The sequence below is a fragment of the Lynx rufus genome, unplaced genomic scaffold (assembly GCF_022079265.1).
Source record: "Lynx rufus isolate CCGP_SWC_20201006 ecotype Redwood Valley unplaced genomic scaffold, mLynRuf1.p SCAF_7, whole genome shotgun sequence".
In the NCBI taxonomy this organism is placed as follows: domain Eukaryota; kingdom Metazoa; phylum Chordata; class Mammalia; order Carnivora; family Felidae; genus Lynx; species Lynx rufus.
The window spans coordinates 114,400,600-114,420,524 of NW_025814889.1; the positions used below are offsets into that span (position 1 = coordinate 114,400,600).

At 35.3% G+C, this 19,925-nt stretch overlaps 1 protein-coding gene across 1 annotated transcript in view; it reads right to left on the reverse strand.

Moving 5' to 3' along the window:
* Nucleotides 1-1,866: 1,866 nt before the first annotated feature.
* The window catches only part of EEA1 (early endosome antigen 1), a 115,900-nt gene continuing 97,841 nt past the window's right edge, over nucleotides 1,867-19,925 (reverse strand). Inside the window, exons 22-29 of the mRNA XM_047065385.1 lie at nucleotides 16,870-17,052; nucleotides 11,824-12,009; nucleotides 10,061-10,192; nucleotides 8,700-8,885; nucleotides 7,514-7,752; nucleotides 7,121-7,241; nucleotides 6,198-6,296; nucleotides 1,867-5,496 (exon numbers count right to left, since the gene is read on the reverse strand). Of these exons, the coding sequence (XP_046921341.1) occupies nucleotides 5,374-5,496; nucleotides 6,198-6,296; nucleotides 7,121-7,241; nucleotides 7,514-7,752; nucleotides 8,700-8,885; nucleotides 10,061-10,192; nucleotides 11,824-12,009; nucleotides 16,870-17,052 (1,269 nt within the window). The 3' untranslated portion in view covers nucleotides 1,867-5,373. The remainder of the gene's footprint in view (nucleotides 5,497-6,197; nucleotides 6,297-7,120; nucleotides 7,242-7,513; nucleotides 7,753-8,699; nucleotides 8,886-10,060; nucleotides 10,193-11,823; nucleotides 12,010-16,869; nucleotides 17,053-19,925) is intronic.

A 19,925-nucleotide genomic window follows, 5' to 3' on the forward strand; every position in this document is an offset into this window, starting at 1 on the left:
AGCAATTAACTACTGTTAATGTCTAAGAATAAATGAGAAAAAAAAAGGGGAGGGCCAAGAATGGGGACTAGACTGCAGGTGAGTTCCTAGAGAGGGGACCTAGATGGGATTGAAAGCAATTACATCCAGAAGACAATACAGATTTGTGCAAGAGAAGATTTAGGAAGAAATATCTGACCAAAAAATAATATATATATTTTAGAAAAAAAAAAAATCAACAATCATCTTGTAGAAACTTTTAAATACTTAAAACCAACCTAAGAGGAAGGACACGGACCGGGACTAAGTGATCTCTCAAGATTCCTTTTATAATCCTCTAAGTCCAGGGGCACCTGGGTGGCTCAATCTGTTAAGTGTCTAACTTCAGCTCAGGTCATGATCTCACAGCTTATGAGTTCGAGCCCCGAGCTGGGCTCTGTGCTGACACCTCAAAGCCTGCAGCCTGCTTCAGATTCTATGTCTCCCCCTCTCTCTGCCCCACCCCTGCTCACACTGTCTCTCCTTCAAAAATAAATAAACATTAAAATTTTTTTTTAAAAAAACCTGTGAGTCCAATAAGTAATTATATGTATAAAGAACTCATTTACCCTTAAATCTCATTAAAGGGAAAGACTGAGTAAATTAACATCAAGATGGAAAACAGCTGAAGAAGAATACGCTAGATGCAAAGAACTATTAGTATTCCCATGTTCATCACAGCACTATTCACAATAGCCAAGAAGTGGAAAAACCCTTAATGTCCACCAACAGATGAACGGGTAAAGAAAATATGGCATATACATACAATGGAATACTATTCAGCCTTTGAGAAGAAGGAAATTCTGCAATTTGCAACAACAGAGATGAACCTCGGACATCACGCTAAAAGAAGTCAATCAGTCACAGAGAGACAAATACTGTATGACTCCACTGACGTGAGGTATCGAAAGTAGTCAGACGCATAGAATCAGAGTAGAATAGAGGTTGCCAAGGGAGGGAGAAATGGGAAGTCACCAGTCAACGGCATAAAGTTTCAGTGAAGTGAGATAAGGAAGCTCTACAGGTCTGCTCTACTAGAATTTAAAAGCTGTCAAAGAGGGTAGATCTGTTAAATGTGATCACAATAAAATACAATTTAAAAAAGAATATGCTACATATTTAAACTGAAATTCTATAGCACTCACAAAAGAACATGTCTAATATATAATCTAGGAAGTTCTTGAGGATATACACATTGAACTCTTCAGAGGGAAGCACATTAGAGTCAAATAAAAAAAAAAAAACACTTCTGGAATTTTGGTTCCCAGGAAAAACACGGTAATAAGCAACTGGTATACTGAGTCCTCAGAAAAGTGTCTTTAAATGGTCACCTGGGTACTAAACTTAGATGAACAATGAAAGAAGGAATGACTTTAATATTGTTTAGTATTTCTTTGTAGGTTTGTTAATTCTTCACAATAATGAATGGAATAAGAAGGGAATGTCTTAAGCAAAATGGCTTTAGTAATTTCTCTTGCAATTATGAACTTCATTCCTAATTCCTAAATTGAACACCAAAGCATACCCACGGTCTACATCCATGTGGAAAGTTCTAACAATCTGTAAATAAGTACAAAATGGTTAATATTTTGTATTCTTTTTCATTTATTTTTATTTGAGAGAGAGAGAGGGCGTGCACGAGCTGGAGAGAGGGGTGGGGGGAGAGAGAGAATCTCAAGCAGGCTTCATACTCGGTGAGGAGTCCGGTGCGGGGCTTGACCCCATGACCCTGGGATCATGACCTGAGCCAAAATCAAGAGTCAGACGCTCAACCAACTGAGCCACCCAGGCACCCCATGTACTTTTTTTTTTAATAGAAAAAAATAATTTACAGTCACAGAATACATCTACTAGAAAGAAATGGTTTTTTAATATCATCTTTAACAAATTAAAAAAAACAAAATCAACAATTCAATAAGGATCCTTCCATTTTTCTTTATACAGATTTAAATGCTGTTGTGTAATTTATCAGTTACATTTATAATCGATAACCTTCCACTCACTGAGTTTAGAAATTACAGTATTTACTGAGCTAAACTCTCTCACAAAATAAGGCACAACTACATGATCACAAGTAGTAAACACAATACAAACAATGAATCCAAAACCTAAATGAGAAAATATTCATGCAAAAGTTTCTATAGAAACTATGAATATATGATCCAGTTCAAGGAAGTACAGAATGTCATATACATAACTGCATCATGTTACAATAAATTCATTACTTCTACACAGAAAGAACTTAGCTATTTCCAATTCTATTTTATACAATTTTACATAAATTTAGTAAGTTTATGCACAATATTCACATCTGCAACAATAACAAATTGATCATTAAAATTCAGGCAAAGGGCAATTAAGACACGATAATGTGTGGCACATTATAATTACAGAATGCCATTCATCAAGCTCATGTCTAGGAATACTAAATTGATGGCACATTTAACTCTTATGGATCAAATCATCCATGGTTTTATAGCCAAAGTGCATTAAAAAAAATTGCTATAGTCAAATAGGTCATGAATATCAAAATATATGATCATAATTTGCTCTCCACTTAGAAGCTAAACATTTTTATGCAAATGCAAAGTTAAAAAAAAGTGGCTTCAAAGTTCTCAAAACTATAAAATAATCCAAAGCCTTTAAGAGAGATGGGAAACTAACAAATTTGGCAGTTACTATTTAACATTACTGTGAGGAAACTATCAAACTAGCTAATTCCACATTAAGAGGTAGTTGAACAAAATGTTATTTGTACACTGCATTGAGGTCTTTGTGTTTCCCTCTTTTTTCTTCAAAATGAACTAATCCTATACCAGCAGCTTTGTCTTCTTCCTATTAAAAAAAAATCTGTAGGTATACTTTATTGTACTCTAACCCAGCAAAACTTGATTTTAATTCACATTTCTATGCTGGGGTTTGGAATTTACTACATGTGATGCCAACAGGCTTCGCATTAGAGCCAAGAGCTGGGACGTGCCACCCCTAACTCACTGACAAATAGTACCAGCAAACATCTAAAATGTAGAGCCAGTAAGAACTCAGAAGATGACTTTTTAGTTAAAAGAAAAAGAAAACCCTTTTTGTTTTCTTTAAAAACACGTTAAATTAGTGAGAGTTAATAAGCACACACACAAAAAAGGTTCATTTCTGATAGCATTAGTGTAGTAGCCTATGGTAAATTATTCAGGACCTATAAAATGAGATTTAGCTAGATGAAAACTAGTGATTACTCAAACACATACAATTTTGTTTGTTGCCCTCCCGACATTTTTTTTTTTGTGAATATGTGGGTGGGTGGATAAGACGGGAAAAGGCCTTCAGCGCACCCAGTTAGGAGATGAAGTGAACAAATATTCTAACCTAGAATCCTCATGAAGTTTTACTATCTTAAAAAAAAAAAAAAAAAAAGGTACTGTGAATATCTATTTTTCCAACAAAGAAAATTTTTAAGTTTCATATTAACTTCCTTATATTTAAAGTGTAGAATTAAGACTCTTTGAAAGGATTTATAAGCATATGAAAATGCATAAATAATTTTAGCTCAATTTATATCATCCAGCTGTTGTTTTTAATAAAGAGTCATTGTATTTCTTCTTTATGTATGCTCAAGGATGTATGTCTATCCTAGTCTAGGGACACCATCAGGGTCCTTAATAGCTACTGACAGCAGGATTTACTTAACTGAGTTTTGTAAAATAATTAAATGAATAGGACAATCTCTTCATTTATCGATGTTACAGGTAAAGCATAAACACGATAACTTTATTTCGGCATGATATTTGAAAGCAAGTGTATATTATAGACTATTGCAAACGAAATATTAACTCCCATTCTTCCTTATTATTACCAGATGATTACACTGCACAAATGTATAACTTTATATTTTTTCTCTAGAAAGAATAAACCAATATTAATGACCTCTCTACAGATGTTTCCCAAATTAAGAAGACTATGATAAATTAAAGTTCAATTCCATTGTTCAGCATACAAATAAGCTAACTTTTAATTACCCTTAATTAGCCATTCTGTTTCAGTTCTGATTATAACTTTGGGATTCCGAAATATATTTGTTTTTGGTGATATTCTATTCTCCAGCTGTTACTTTAAAGCAATTTCATAGCAGTATTTTTGCAAAGTGAAAAGATTTACCAGTTAATATGGAACCCCAAATTCATAACCATTTTAAATTTAAGTCAACTTCACAACTTTCAAAAATGTTTCCCTATTAGGTAAGAAGATGTAAAGTCGAATATTTAATGTCTCCTTCCCACGTGTATTTGTTTTCACAGATAAGACAAGAGCAATATCAGTTACTGGCTTTAAGATGCAAAATTATAAAACTATTACAGTGAAGCTGAGCCACAGTTCGAAAGGTTAAACCAAATAAAGGGAAAAATAGATCCATTAAAAAAGCAAACTCAGATTCCCAAAATGCTGGAGAGACAATCCGAGGGTATAACATAAAGCCTAATCTCCAAAACCTTCCTACTTACAAGAAACTGACAATAGAACCATTATACAATTTTTACGATTCATTCTCCAGCTGGGGGGTGAGGGTGGGTAGTTTTATAGAATTCTTAACAGTATGTGAGAGTTTAAACATGAGATAGAAAAAGACAAAGAAAAATTAACCCTAATCTTTAAAATACAACCCCAGGATAACTATCAAGTAAGCAAACTGATTTTACAGAGGTTTTCATAAAATCTACCCAAGAGAATTTAATCAATATTGTTAAAACAAAAACCATGTTCAAATTCATGGTTAGTACATATTTCAACATAAACTGTACTTAGAACACATGAGTAGTAAATTTATAACATAACAATGCAACTGAGCTATGGACCTATATATAAGAAAAAAAGAAAGTTTTATAGTTCTGTGCATGACTTCACCAAGAGAGTATCTAATATAATAATAATATAATGTGCTATTGTGCAACATATATGATGTGATAACATCACCCATGTACATTTTTGTATACTAAATTTGGGAGAAAAAAGTAAGCTATGGAAGCGTATATTCATGTCATTTGTGAACAATGAAATTATATTTAAAAAAATACATTGCTATTTTCTGTCCAAAGTTTATTTACATTTCATTGGCTAATTCTAAACTTGGCATGAAAGCTGTTCCAGGGGTTAAATGGAAAAAAGTAATGAAAGATGAGCCCAAGTCTCACAAAAATAGAAGAGTTTTACTTGATATTGATAACATTCCAAAATATATGAATTCTAATTTGGTCTAATATTGCAACCACTGTCCAAATCAAATAGTAGTCCAAGACCTCTATTAAGTGCATTTATTAAAAATCTAATGTTAGTGTAATACTATTCTGAAGTTGTGATAACCCATTATCCTTGCAAGTCATTGAAACATGCATCACAGACACGAACAGGCTTCTTAGAAGATGGAGTTAAGGCATTTTTGGCCGAACACTCAGCACAGAAGATATTTCCACATTGTCTGCAGTGATGCTGTAAATGGCAAAAATTAAACAATTTCAAGCATAAAAACTACACCAAAAGCATGATGAGATATAAGAATACTGCAAACTGCACTGTGAAGGTATATTAACTTTCAAGGGATTAGTGTATTATTTAATAATATTTCAACATGTCAATTTAATCTCTTAATTTGAATGCTTTCTATTTCTCAGTGTGCCAAACATCTAATATGAAATTCATCAAGAATTCTCAAAAGAACCTTCAGAGGCATTTAAAAAGTGATAATAAAGCACCTCGACCAGCTGAAAACCATTTCTATTTGCCAAGTGTTTCAGGCATAATTTCTTCAATAGGAATATAAACTTCACATGGTATTATTCAGAATAAATATTTTTTTCATCTCTGCTTTTTCTTTAAAATAACCCAATGATGACTAAAACATATGAGTTAAACACATAATGACTAAACATATGGCCCAGTGGTTCAGAAAATGACTATTCCAGAGAGTAACTGAGTAGGAAGGCAAGGACTATACTTAAAACTAAAATTGAAATACATATGCTGACCAGAAACTAGACTGCATAAAATTTAATTATTCTATGTAGTTGTAAAGTTAACCAATAAATAGAAAAATTTTAAATCTGTCAAATACAAGATTTTGATGGTTAAAACATTAATTGATACTGAGAAATAAAATCCAGAACCACAGCAATATGAACAAAATCATTTACCCGTCTCACTGTTACTGAAAAGCCTTTCCCACAGGCCATGCAGTTTTGTACTTCATTGTCTTCTGCCCACTTCCTATTTAATGCTTGCGTGTGTTTGATCTATCAAAAAAAAAAAGGGGGTGTCCATACATTATAATATTCAACATTTTAAAGAATGATGGATAATTTCTAATTTGGTGCCCAAGTTTCTCAAAATTTAGACGTATAGGCACCATGGGATAAAATTTTAAAAATCAGAAATACTTTGGTTGGCTTCCATTGTCAAAAGCTGCTACACTCTTAAGTCTGAATGACAAATTAAGTCAAATTTTTACCCTCAAAGGCACCGGCAATTTCTAATCTTTGGTGATTTCCCATCCCTTCTAACCCTAATGATCAATCCTTGCTAAGTACCCTGAGCACATATTCAGATCACTTCTTTAACACATAGCAGCTCGTCTATTCCTTGATGTTCCTCAATTTTCCCAGAGCTGCCAATTCGTGAATGACAAGGCTTTCTAACTGATCCCTGGGGTCTCTCAGATTAATTCTTTATCACTTTTATTCAACTATCCATAACACCTACAATATTGCTATACAGATAGTAACCATTCAAAAGTTATTTATTAAATACAGGAGATTTTTTTTAAAGATTGAAAATACGCTGGGGTGCCTTGGGTGGCTCAGGTGGTTAAACATCTGACACTTGGTTTTGGCTCAGGTCATGTTCTTGCCATCGGTGAGATCAACTCCATGTCGGGCTCTGCGCTGATGGCGTGGAGCCTGCTTGGGATCCTGTCTCCCCCCTCTCTCTCTGCCCCTCCCTTACTCAGGTTCTCTCTCTCTCAAAACAAAAAACAAAAAACAAAAAAGATTGCAAATATGCTTTTCACTAAGAGTTAACTCTAGACTGAAAAATAGCCTCACATTACCAGATGACTTACTTGAAGGGATTGATTTTCTCTGCCCAGCTCCTGCACCGCTGCGGTCGTATTATCCAGCTTTCTTTGCAATTCTAGTACTTTGGTTTGAAGCTTTTCTATTTCACCTTCTCCTTTAAGACATCTAGAACAGATTGCAAAGCAATCATTAATTTTTTAAAAACATTATCAAAGATCCTTCTAGAACAGAGATAAGAAACTACTTCGTAACCTCAAATATAATACTTTAATTTCAACTATCTGATTGTTTTAAGAGTTAGTTTTTAAATGGCTGCATAAATACCTGCGGGACCAATGTACTCTTCTCAAGACTCTTCTATTTTAAAAAATGTGGAAAAAGACAATCTTCTTGTCACTTAGAATGGAAACACACTAATTTTACTAGACATCAATCACCTTTCTAGTAGTGCTCTCCTTTCATCCTGATTATTCTGAACTGTGGCTTCTAATACTGCAATTTCACCCCGTAAGTCGTCCGTCTGTTTCTCGAGCTCGCTGACTCTACGTTGACTAGACTGCCACTCCTTCTTTACGGTGCCCAAGTTTTCATTTAATGCTGTAATCTGCATGGTAAGTTTAGCTTCATTTTCTTCATGCTTCTTCATTCCTATTTCTTTTTCTTTTATTTCGGAATGCTGAGAAAAGGAAGAACAGTGAGGAAAAAACCTATTCCTAAAGTAATGCAAAATAAATTTAAGTTAGCTATTGAACTTAAAATACTGGCAACATAAGTAATACTACTTCTTCAGGAAAGAAGGCAGGAGAATGTATTCATCTCATTCTAATAAAATTGATTCCACAAACATCTGTGTAATCTGAACTGGCTCAAAGGCCATAATGCTGAAATGAGAGTCAGCAAGCCTCTAAGAAGAACCACTAACATACAGCAATTTGAGGTTTTCGTTTTCCTCACTAGAACAGGGGAAGAACACATAGTTAGGGATAGCAAGGTGCCCTGGACACAAAGCTGGCATTTTCAGTCCCAAAATCCACATGTACCTTTTCTTCTATCAACCTGCCAAAAAGCCAATTCCAAGCCATTCAACTCACTGTGTGAACTTGAAATCGCAAATCTTCAACTAAAACGTTCAGCCCTCAAGTTATGTGGGGATATTTGGACTTAATTCAACAGAGGAAAGCCAGATGCTTCCCATTTTGGCATGCACAATTTAGGGAAGGAAAAGTAGACTTTGGTCATCAAAATTCCACACTGAAGTTTCCGTTCTCCCTTATCAACACTCACTTCGACCAAACAAATGAGTTTAACATCATCAGCATTCACGCCATTTACCTCAATCTACATAGCTGTGGATTTGTTTTTCTGGCACTAAAAGTGTGTTTATTTTTTATGAATTATGTTTCATTGAATTTTCACTTCTCTAAACCAAAATATAATTACAGACTAAAATATTTCCAATCACATATCAGCTATTTAAACAAATCAGATCTCCTTTCTCAATCAAAAAGTAAAATGCTAGGTAAGAGCACTTAAATCCTAACTTCCAAGTAGAAAAATCCTCTCTTACTGGATTGACTTACAAAATCAATTACAAAACACACTCCCCACCATTAACTTACTGACCAGTTTAGCCTCCTTCTCAGTAAACTCTTTCTTTAGTTCATCTTCTTCCTTTTTCACCTGCTCTTTTAGCATTTGCTGGTTTCTCTTCTCCTGGTCAAGGGTTGCCTTCAGGGAATCTACTTTCCCTTGAAGCTCGAGTTTCTGCTGAATCAAAAGCTGTTTGGCATCCTTGAGATTTGTTACCTCCTATTGAAAAAGGCCGGAACTAAATCATCCTTTACAGTGAATATTTCAAAATGTAGCTGAAATTTATACAACTTATCCTAACAATATAAAAGAGTTTTAGCCTCTTCTCTTATGAGATTCTTAAAGTTCAGTATTTCAAACAACTGGTTAAAAAGACGCAAGATTATTTACTTCCTGCTCAACAATCATTTAAACTCAAGTGACACTTTACATGCACGTTTTGATGAAATTACGTGAAGAACCTCTACCCCTTATTTTCCCTTTTCTCACTTAGCAAGCATTTATTTATTGGTCACCACTGAGGCATCACACACTGTGTTAGGTTTTAAGGATGCAGATAAAGATTATATACATTACCTGCTTTAAGGAAGTCACAGTGTGTAAGAATATAATAACATAAAGAGGTAATAAATTATAAAGCAAAATGGGAAGTATACTGATAGACATAAAAGGCGTTATTGAGAGCATTCAAGAGAGAATCTAACCTTTGAGAAAATGAATAACATTTTTACAAAGCAAATGATAGACAATTAGTTTCTTCAGCTGGCACCCTAGGTACACTTATGACAGGAAAAATGTTCCAAACAGAGTATTAAAAGATTTTAGGAAGAAAAACAACTGAAACAACAGAATCCCCTAAAAATCTTAATTCTAAACATAGGCATAATTTTCTTTAATTTTTTTTAACATTTATTTTTGGAGAGACAAAGAGAGACAGAGCACGAGTGGGGTAGGGGCAGAGAGAGGCAGGGACACAGAATCCAAAGTAGGCTCCAGGCTCTGAGCTGTCAGCACAGAGCCCAAGGTGGGGCTCAAACCCATGAACCCTGAGATCAAGACCTGAGCCGAAGTCGGACACTTAACCGACTGAGCCACCCAGGCACCCCAACACAGGCACAATTTTCTAAATCAACAGCTCTGTTGATTATCATCTCAACAAATCTAAACTTTTAGACCTACTTTGCTTTATTCACTAATCTGCAAACCAAAGGAACATAGTTTCAACACATGTATATGGATAACACACAACACAGGGATGACAGCAAGAGTATTTGTCAAAACAACAAAACTGCATCTAGCACATAGTAGATTCTCAGTAAGATATATATACATATTTTTTGTTTAAATGACAATAATACAGGATAGAAGGAGGGACAATGCTTATCTTAACATACCTTTATGCTTTCTTGCTTGTGGGACTTGAGTTCTTCACTCAATTTAGCAATTTCTTTTTCCTGTCTACACTTAATTTCCTCTATCTCTGCCAATTTAGACTTTTCATTTACTAGTTCTTTTTCTTTCAGTGACTGTAGAAAAATAATTTAAAAATAATTTTAAGTAAATACTTAGCTTAAAACTAATGTCATGAGAATAACTGCTACTAGGCATGACATGGTCTCTGCCCCTTTCTACCTAAGTTAACGTGAGCAAACTACTTACCTTCACTTGCCTCTGTGTCCTTATTTACACAATGTGAACAACTAATAAGATCTTCATAAGCATTAGTTACTGTTAATACTGTGAAATAAATAGTGTCTAAGCAAGGAAAGAACACTATAAAATTTAGCCTATCGTTCTTATTCTTAATGCTATTATCATTATTACTATTATTACTATCAATGCCTTTATTTAAGGCGCCTAGCTAGTAGTGTGACATATTACCTAATTTAATATCAATACTAAAGATAAATAGCTCTTTTTAATCCTCATGTGATAAGGAACAAAGGTTTAGAGAATAAAGGTTTGGAGAAGTGAAATAATCTATTAGAGATATAGTCAAAATTACAACAGTTCTGACTGAGCTAAAGCCCTCGCAACAAAGGCCTATGAAACTATAGTTCTCTCAGAATTTTCTAAACCCAAGACACAAATCATGAATATCATACCAGCTTCAATACCTCTACCTCCCCACAAAAACATCCCTTAATTTTTTTAACTAAAAAGACTTTCAGGAATTGCACAATTAAGATACACCACAAACTTCTGGAATTGTATACTTCAGAATAATATCTTATCAGCTAATGGAAATATATTTCAACCATGAAACCAAAAATAAAGTGCTTCCTAGAATCTGAATTTCTCTTTCATATAGCATCTTAACTTTTAAACATAGTGGTCTTATAATACAAGGCTTTAACTTTATTTTTTTTAAGTTTACTTTTATTTATTTTGAGAGAGAAAGAGAGAGAGAGAGAGGGAGAGACAGAATCCCAAGCAGGCTCTGCACTGTTAGCATCATGGGGTTCAAGCTCACAAACAGGGAGATCATGCCCTGAGCCAAAATCAAGAGTCAGACGCTTAACCAACTGAGTGACCCAGGTCCCAAAGCTTTCAACCATATAACTCAGCATCATTTATGTAGAATACACTCCCATTTCCATAAGAAAAAGCTGGCTCTAAATTTTAAGAATTGTAAGAATAAGAGGAGCCTGGCTGGCTCAGTTGGAACAGCATGAGACTTTCGATCTGGGGGTTGTGAGTTTAAGCCCCATGTTGGGTGTAGAAATTGCTAAAAAAAAAAAAAAAAAAAAAAAAAAGTAATAATAATAATAATAATAATTTTTAAAAAAGAATTATAAGCATAAGAAGTATTTCTAGATCTTTTAATCTCATTCACACATCTAAAGAATGTTATATAATAGTGGTGGAGCTACGATACCTGTTTCTAAATAACCAGGGGTCTACAATGTGAAAAAGATTTGTTTATAAAACTAAAAAGAGCAGTAAGAAAAATGAGTAGAAATGACAAGGGGGCTGTTAAGAAGTACTTCCCGGCATTAACATTCCAATTACCACGGTGTTGTATCAGAAACTAGAAGTCCATCTAAGGAGAGCTATTGAAGTAAAGTGATACCCATATCGGAGAAGAGGTTTGACTAGATGATTTCTAAAGACACCGCAACTCTCAGATTCTAGATTCAGTCAGAAAATGAAATACCTTTTCTTTTTTAATATCTTGTAGCGTTTTACACTGCTCCTTCAACTGTTGCTCTTTCTTTGCTAAATCCTGCTCCAACGTAGCCGTGGAACTCTTCAGTTCTTGAATTAATTTATTTTGGTTTCCAATTTGATTTCTGTTTGAAATCAAGTCCTCCTGTGCTAAAGAAAGCTTCTCTTCTACAGACTTACAAAAAACAAACAAACAAAAAACCAATTTCCCCAAATTATTGTATGTCTTTTTTGTTGTTTTTAGCAAATTTCAACAGAAACATAACAGCGTAAGTATAGTAGAAAGCAATATACTATAAAAGGATAGCTTGTTATGCCCTTTAGTAAGATCATGTAAAAGAGAAAGGACACTAGACCATTAACTCTCTTGCCTACGAAAAACATTTTAGTGTAAGATATTTAATAAAACTGAAGCAATTCCAAAACCTCTAGAAATAGTAAGTACTACTAGCTAAGTGATATTAAGGAATATCAAATAAAAAGGGATCGTATCGAACAGACTTGTAATATATGAAAATATATACATATATGTCCCTTGACATGCTGAAATCCTCAATAAATAGTTTTTGTCTTGGGAAAAAAACAAAAAACAAAAACCAACAACTGTATTTCACATCTGCAAACCTGATCAAGTGAACCAAAAGAAGAAAGTCAACCAGATACATGGGGTTCTGTTTCTGAGAAGGCCATCACCCCATCCTCTTCACTTCCCATCGATGTGGCAGAAACAGTGTTGTCAGTTAACACTGCCCACAGTTACTGACTGTTCTAAAGCCCAGATATTTTGAGAAGCCAAAGCTTATGAAAAGGGCAAGCTTTGTGGCCCCTTAGATTTCAGACTGGGGTAGATATGGTAACAGGTGAGTAGTGGAAACTGGCAGGGACCTTGCCACTCTCAGCTGCAACTGCAAAGAATCAGAAGGGAAGGCAATGAACTCCACGATGCTCTTCTACCATTTGGAAGAAGTTCATCTTTCTTATTCTGGAGATACAGTTCCTTTGAAAAGGAGGGAGAAGATCTAATTTGGGAAGGATCCCTGCTGGCTAGGCTTGACTATAGTAAGCATCCAATGGAAAAGAAATAAACAAATACTTTTTAAATGAAGACTGTATTTAAGGGGTTTCTCAAGGTTCCCTAAAGAGACAGTTTATTCCTTACAAATAAACCCAGTTCTGAAGTCTTTCTGGTATCAATGAAGTTTGATTTCCAGTGGATTCTAGAGAACACTAAAAATCCCAAGGCTTCTTTTTAAAGAATCCTAAAGTCATCTAGTCCTTTACTAACCAAGCTGTTAGCCATTAACTGAGTACACTGGTAAGGTAAAAGACAGTCCTTAACTTAAAGAAGCTGGCTATGTAGCCCGAAAAGAAGCTGGCTATGTAGCTTCCACATAAAATGGAAGCTGTACGTAGCAGAAGAGCACTTGCTATAATGCCAAACGCACAGAAAAACAGTGAGTGCGAGAACTTTCCCTGAAATGTGTTTATGTAAGGCTCCATGGTACATGTGGGAACTGACATAAGCATCACAAAGGGTGAGAGTGATTTCAAATAAAGATAATAAAATTTGACAAAGCCTAGCCCATACGGTCTATAGCAATTATTATCAGGTAACAGAGGTCTGGATCTAATACTAAACAACACCAAGGCTTGCTAGAGCCTGAAATTAACAGCTCCCCCAATCTCTGACCACAAGAATTCCAAACTGCCCATGGTTTAAATAATACTCAATAAAATTTTAAACTCCCAAGACCCAATGACTAAATCTTTAAAGTCAAGCTCAAAATCTGGGCTATGCTGACATACTGCTCTACCTTGTCTCTGAATATCTGTCAATGCCATTCAGTGATACACTGCCATGTATTTTAAATATTCCTTTTATCTTTCTTGTTATAGGCCATTTTATTTTCACCTACTCAGCATATCTTCCTTTGGGGAACTCCCCTCTCCCATTCAACAGTTTTGTGGGCCTATCTTTAACCCATTGACTCCCACTGGAACAAGCAAATCCCTGAGTAGATCAACTACCAATCTTGACCCTGAATACCACAATCAAATTACAGCAGTGTAGCTAAAAAAGAAATTTCTGCAGTGTTTTCTGGTAGCTATTGTTTTTTGTCTGCTCCACAATTTTACTCTTCTTCCAAAATAAACTTTTAAAATGTTTATTATTTTCTTGATGTCTGATTAAATGATATAAGGAATAGTATAAAGATTTATATTTAATTCTAAACTTATTATCCTAGAATTTTCACTTTACTCAGGGTGCAAAATGTACACTTACATTCCACTTCTACCTTTCTTCGACAGCAAAGAATAGCACACAGCACAGCCGTTTTGAAATATACAGTCAACAAACATAAGTATTTCATAAATAATCCAGCAGATGGGGCTAAAAGCATGGATCAGGCCAGCCTGTTTTCCATTCTACTGGTATCTAGATGTACAATATCAGCCCACAGATGGCAGCCTTGACTTAGGTAGGTGTCATGCTACAAAGTTCTCAACCTCTCCCCTTCTCTCTCACATGCAACAAGATCATTCATCACTGAAGCAAAAGAAAAATAATGGCTGATAACCATCTCTTATTCTGGTCCATAAATATCATTTCAAGTTCTCGAGGAATTTACTTCTTCTTCTTCTTTTTTTTTTTTTTTTTAGCTTCCTAAGTAGTTCAGATACTTCTCATTTTGGAAACATTAATAATAGAATTTAGCAATATTCTATTTCATATTTAAAAATCCTAGTGATGATAAAAGAGTAAAGGGCTGTGAATCACAAGAACTGAGGTCTAATTATGGTTCTGTTATTGTGCAATTCTGGGTCTGTCACAAACCACGCCAGGCCTCATTCAGTCTTGTCTGCAAAAGGAGGCTTTGGAATAGAGGACCTAGCCATGCCTCTTAACAACTGGAAAACTTCTCAGCAGGCTTGACTCTCTGCCCTTCTCTTTTTTCTCCATGCCTTTGATTTGTTTTCATGTATAAAATTATTAGTATACAACATAGCTTTCGAGCATAATAAAAACCACTGTTGGCTTAATGAAAGAATATTGATCAAAGATCCAAGTCTTGTCACCATGTAATGCTCTTGGGTAAATAATATATCTGTATGAAAAAAAGGTGTGATTTCTATAGGACTTGTACAATCAATCATTAAGTTTCATCTCCTTGATCAGCTAAACACCCTTCTAATCCATCCATATTCCCCATCCTTACTGTTACTGCCCACGCCGCCATCGTGTGCACCTGGACCAAGTGCTGTCTCCTCTCTGGTCTCTACACTCAGCCCTGTTGCTCCATGATCCACTCCTTACTCTCAGCCAGTCACTGGCCCAACCTACAGATCTGAGCAAATCTTTTCTGTGGTTCCCTACTGCTTTCACAATAAAGCCCAAACTCTTCCACAGACCTTCCCTGACTTTTAATAGTGTTCTAAAGGAATAAAAAAAAGAAAGAAAGAAAAAAAGAAAAAGATTTAAAGCTACTTAGGGAGCATAGCAAATAAGACATTTTCTAAATGTCAGGTGGTATTTTTTTTCTTATAACAACTGGGCACCATGAAAATTTTTTGACCCAAGTTTCCTATTTCTTTGTCAAATCATTAGTCACCCCTAGTTCCCTCAGTGCCCTTGCAGCCTGTCTGCATCCAGCCCTCCTGTTTCATCCTGTCTCTCCCATTAATCTCTTCTGCTCCATCCTCTTGAACTTTAAGCCCAGTTCTAGTCAATTCACACCTTGATTAATGGAATTTGTGGAGGAAGGGAGACAGCCTCTTCACTAATCTTCCTACGTCTTGTTTCCCCGGGTCCAATCCAAGCTATCTATAAACCTCTTCCCTGTTAAGTTGTCCAAAGTACTGTCTTCTTCATTTTATTCCTCTGCTTAGACCCTTCACCCCCTTTCCACCCCCAAATATAAACTCCAATCATCTTTGCTCCGCATCTAAGAAACCTCACAATTTGATCCCAATCTTTCCAAATTTATCCTCCAGACACAAACCAGCATGCTAGCAACTGGTAACTGTCTCCTGCCTTTGTTCATTCCCTGCAGTACCTTTTCTCAAATGTGCCCCTGAGTGAAATGACCTTTCTCAGGACTCACTCTCTATATATTCAAATTCTATATATCCTTGAGCACCTGTTCAAGTCCCACCTCCTTCAGAAAGCCTTCCTTATAACAGCCTATGATAAAATATAGACACAGTATATTTATGTTGTCTAAAAATATCCTGTGATTTTCAACAAAATTCTAATAATGTACTTTATATTAACAAATTAAAAGAAACCAGAAAGGAAAGAAACAAAAAGCATAACATTTCATGATGACAAAAAAATTAAAAAAAGAAAGAAAGAAAAGAAAAAAAAAAAGAACTAGCTGAATCTTGTGGGAAAGAACACAAACGTTCCATTTATCTTAGGGAACTCATACTTTAATAACACTGCATAAAAATTATTTATCTTTTTTCCATATTCTTCATTTTAATAAACATGATACATTAATCAGATAGATTTGTCAAGAACAAACAATATATGTTTAGATAATTATTATTTTTTTTAATATATGAAATTTATTGTCAAATTGGTTTCCATACAACACCCAGTGCTCATCCCAAAAGTGTTTAGATAATTAGATTAAGGTTAAGTTTACTTTGAGCTATAATCTCCTAATTTTAATCATTAAACATTCTGGTAGTCTTGGGAAGCTGACCAACATAAAAACTAAAGTCAAAGTTATCTTTTTACATTTATAAGAAGACACCTTTAGATAAGCTAATAATGTAGCAATTAGTATATTTCCAAATAATTTTACTGTTATGGATGTTATTTTTAAATGCCCATATTTAACATATATTTTGTTATAATATAAAACAATTTCATTAAAAAGCGTATTACTCCAAAAATAATAATTTAATAGAAAACAAGCATGATATTCCACAAATACTAACATTACCTTGTCTATCTGGTCTCAAATCAACCATTTAATGAATGCCTATAAACAACTTCCTAATATTTTTATGATATATTTTACTATACCTTAAGATCTTGCCTTGTGGCAAGAAGTTCAGATTCCTTCCCATAGAAATCAGACTGAAGCTGTTTTAGATTTTCCTGACTTTTTTCATAGGTATTTTGTAACACTGACATTTTCTCTTTCTCTGCTGCAAGTTCCTGGGCTGCTTGTGTTGACTGCTGCTGTAATTTATTCTCAAGCTCTGTCTGGAACACACAATAGCTATTTAGAACAGTATGCATATCACAAACCAGTCACAAATACAAAATGAAATCCACACAAGAAGATCCCTGAGAACAAATTAAACTGTATTTATGCCCTAAAAAACTTAAGAGATTTACAAAATACAAAATCCAACAAGTCCCAATTTAAAAACCAAAAAATGAAAAAGCATTACATACAGAAAAAAGCATTTCACTGGATAGTCCCAAGTATCAATGTCTCAGGAGACTGAGAGTAACAACCACATTCTGATGGAAGATACAGTGCTAGATGCTTTAAAGATGATATAATTTAAGGTTGAACTAAGGGAAATTTCTATAGGAAAGAAATAAAAAAGTCATTACTGCGTTCATCATTTCTACTCCCTGAAATTCTAGAATAACTTAGGACATTTCTACAAGATTGTGTTTATTAACAACAAGGCAGAAAAAAGAAATCTTGCAAAGATCTGACTCCTCTAAACGCTAAACTTGTCTTTAGTCTTTACGAAGACTCAGAAGATATACACAAATTATGACATAATTAAAATATATGTGTGCAGAGTATGAAAATAAGCACTGGCTTTTAAAATAAATACACTACCTCAATGCAACTTCTATTTAAATGACCAGTGACCCCCTTGTTCCAAAACCCACTATTCATGTCCTTGTCCACAGCTGACTTCACCTCCCAGCAGTACTTGAAACAGTTGATGATGTTCCCTCCTAGAAACATTCTTCAACCTGGTTTCCAGGGCACCTATCTCATTGGTCATTCCGTCTTAAATTTTTTTACCAGCTCCTCTTCTTCTGTTTAACCTCTCAATATTGTAGGATGCCAGGGTTCTGACCTTCTTTTATTCCATATACAGTCTCTCTCTCTCTAGAAGATCTCAACTGTACTCAACTATGGCTTTAAATATCATTTATTGACAACTGACTCCAGAATTTGTGTCTCTAGCCCTGATCTCTCTGCCTGAACTCTGGGCTCATTATAACTGAGTACTTCCCTGACCTCTCCACCTCAGTGACTGACAGAGATCTATCTCAAGCAGAACTCTTGATTCCTGACAGCAAGGCTGCTCATCAAAAAGCTTCTTTCCTCCAATAAATATGGTCATCTATCCACTTGCACAAGCCACAAATGTAGAGTTTTTTTTTTTTTTAAGGTTGATTTATTTTTGAGAGAGAGAAAAGAGAGACAGAGTGTGAGTGGGGGAGGGGCAGAGAGCGAGGGAAACACAGAATCCGAAGCAGGCTCCAGGCTCTGAGCTGTCAGCACAGAGCCCGATGCGGGCTCGAACCTACAGGCTGCGAGATCATGACCTGGGACAAAGTCGGCCGCCCAACCGACTGAGCCACCCAGATGCCCCTGTAGAGTTATTCTTGATTCCTCTTTCCATCACCTCTCATCATCTAATCTATCAGCAAGTCCTGATGACCCAAACTTCCAAAATAGATTTTCAAATCATCCACTTCTAACACTTTAATTCATTCTATCATCATGTACTGTCTGGACTATTGCAACCATTTTTCAATGTCTTCTCTGCTTTCTCCTTTATCTCTCTGTAGTTAGACTGCACCATTTTCTGCTCAAAATTCTCCAATCAATTCTAATTATCCTTAGAACAAAGTATATTATTCTCTGTTACCTTCTAATCTATAAATTTTCATGCATATGCTTTGGCCCTTATTTACTTCTCTGAGCTCATTTCATATTAGTCTTCCTCTCTTCCACCACACTTAACCTACATTGGTCTTCTGTTTTTAGAAAATACCAAGTTTGTCATAGCTTGAGGTCTTTGCACTAGTCCCCTTGGACCTTTGTATGGACAGCTCTTGTCTTTCAAGCTCAAATCTCTTCAGGGAAGCTTCTTTGGTCACCCAACATTTAGCAGGACTCAGTCCCATCACTGTCTTTCCCATCACCCTGTTTAGTTTCTTTCCCAGGAAAGTGTAAGCTCCACGAGAACAGGTTCCTTATCTGTTCATGACTAGATCTCCAGAACCCGAAACTGTGCCATGGCATAATATAGGTGCCTAGTAATATTTCTTAAGGGAATGAACGGCAAATAGATTGGAGGTGGAAAAGCATGGAATGACTCTTAAGAGGCTCTTATAATAGCCTGGTTAAGAGAACAAAATGGCCTGGACTAAGACTGTGACAGTGGGAAACGAGAAAAGGGAATGGATTCAAGAGAGTTAGGAGGTAGGTTGACAGGAGGTGTGCTAACTGCCGATGGAGGAAAGGGGGTTTGATCTCCCTGTATGTTATCTCAGAACACCCCATGTCACCTCCTTTTCATTCCCTCCAATTTAGATTCTTCATGATGAAGAATTCCTGTACGTCTTTCTTCATCTTGAAGACTATACTGCACTTATATATTTTCTTTTACAGAATACTATTTTTTTTCTTTTTTTTTTCCTCCCCACAAATCTAGTTTTCTTTCCCTTTAGTCACCTTCATGGCTCTCAACTAAGCCCTCTGCAAAGTCTCAGTAATGACCATAAAAGCCCTTTGGGTTCATACTTGGGCCTTCATTATCTTTACTCTGACAGGCTGATTCATTCATTTAAAAAAATTATCAATGCTTGTCAAAACACACAGTTCTCTGACTTTGAGAAACTCAAATCTATTAGTGGAGAAGTCAATTTAAAACAAAAACAAAAACAAAACCAGACCAATGCAGCAGTTTGATAATTGCTTTAACAGATATACACCCAAACTTCCAAAGAAGGATACAGGAGGGTCAGTCATTTACAATTCATCCTTCACAAACCGACCAGTTTTTGCTGTAAAACACGTCTGATCACACTCCTCCCTTCTTAAAAGTCTTTAATATTCCAATATTAAAATTGTAAAATGGAAACAACTATAC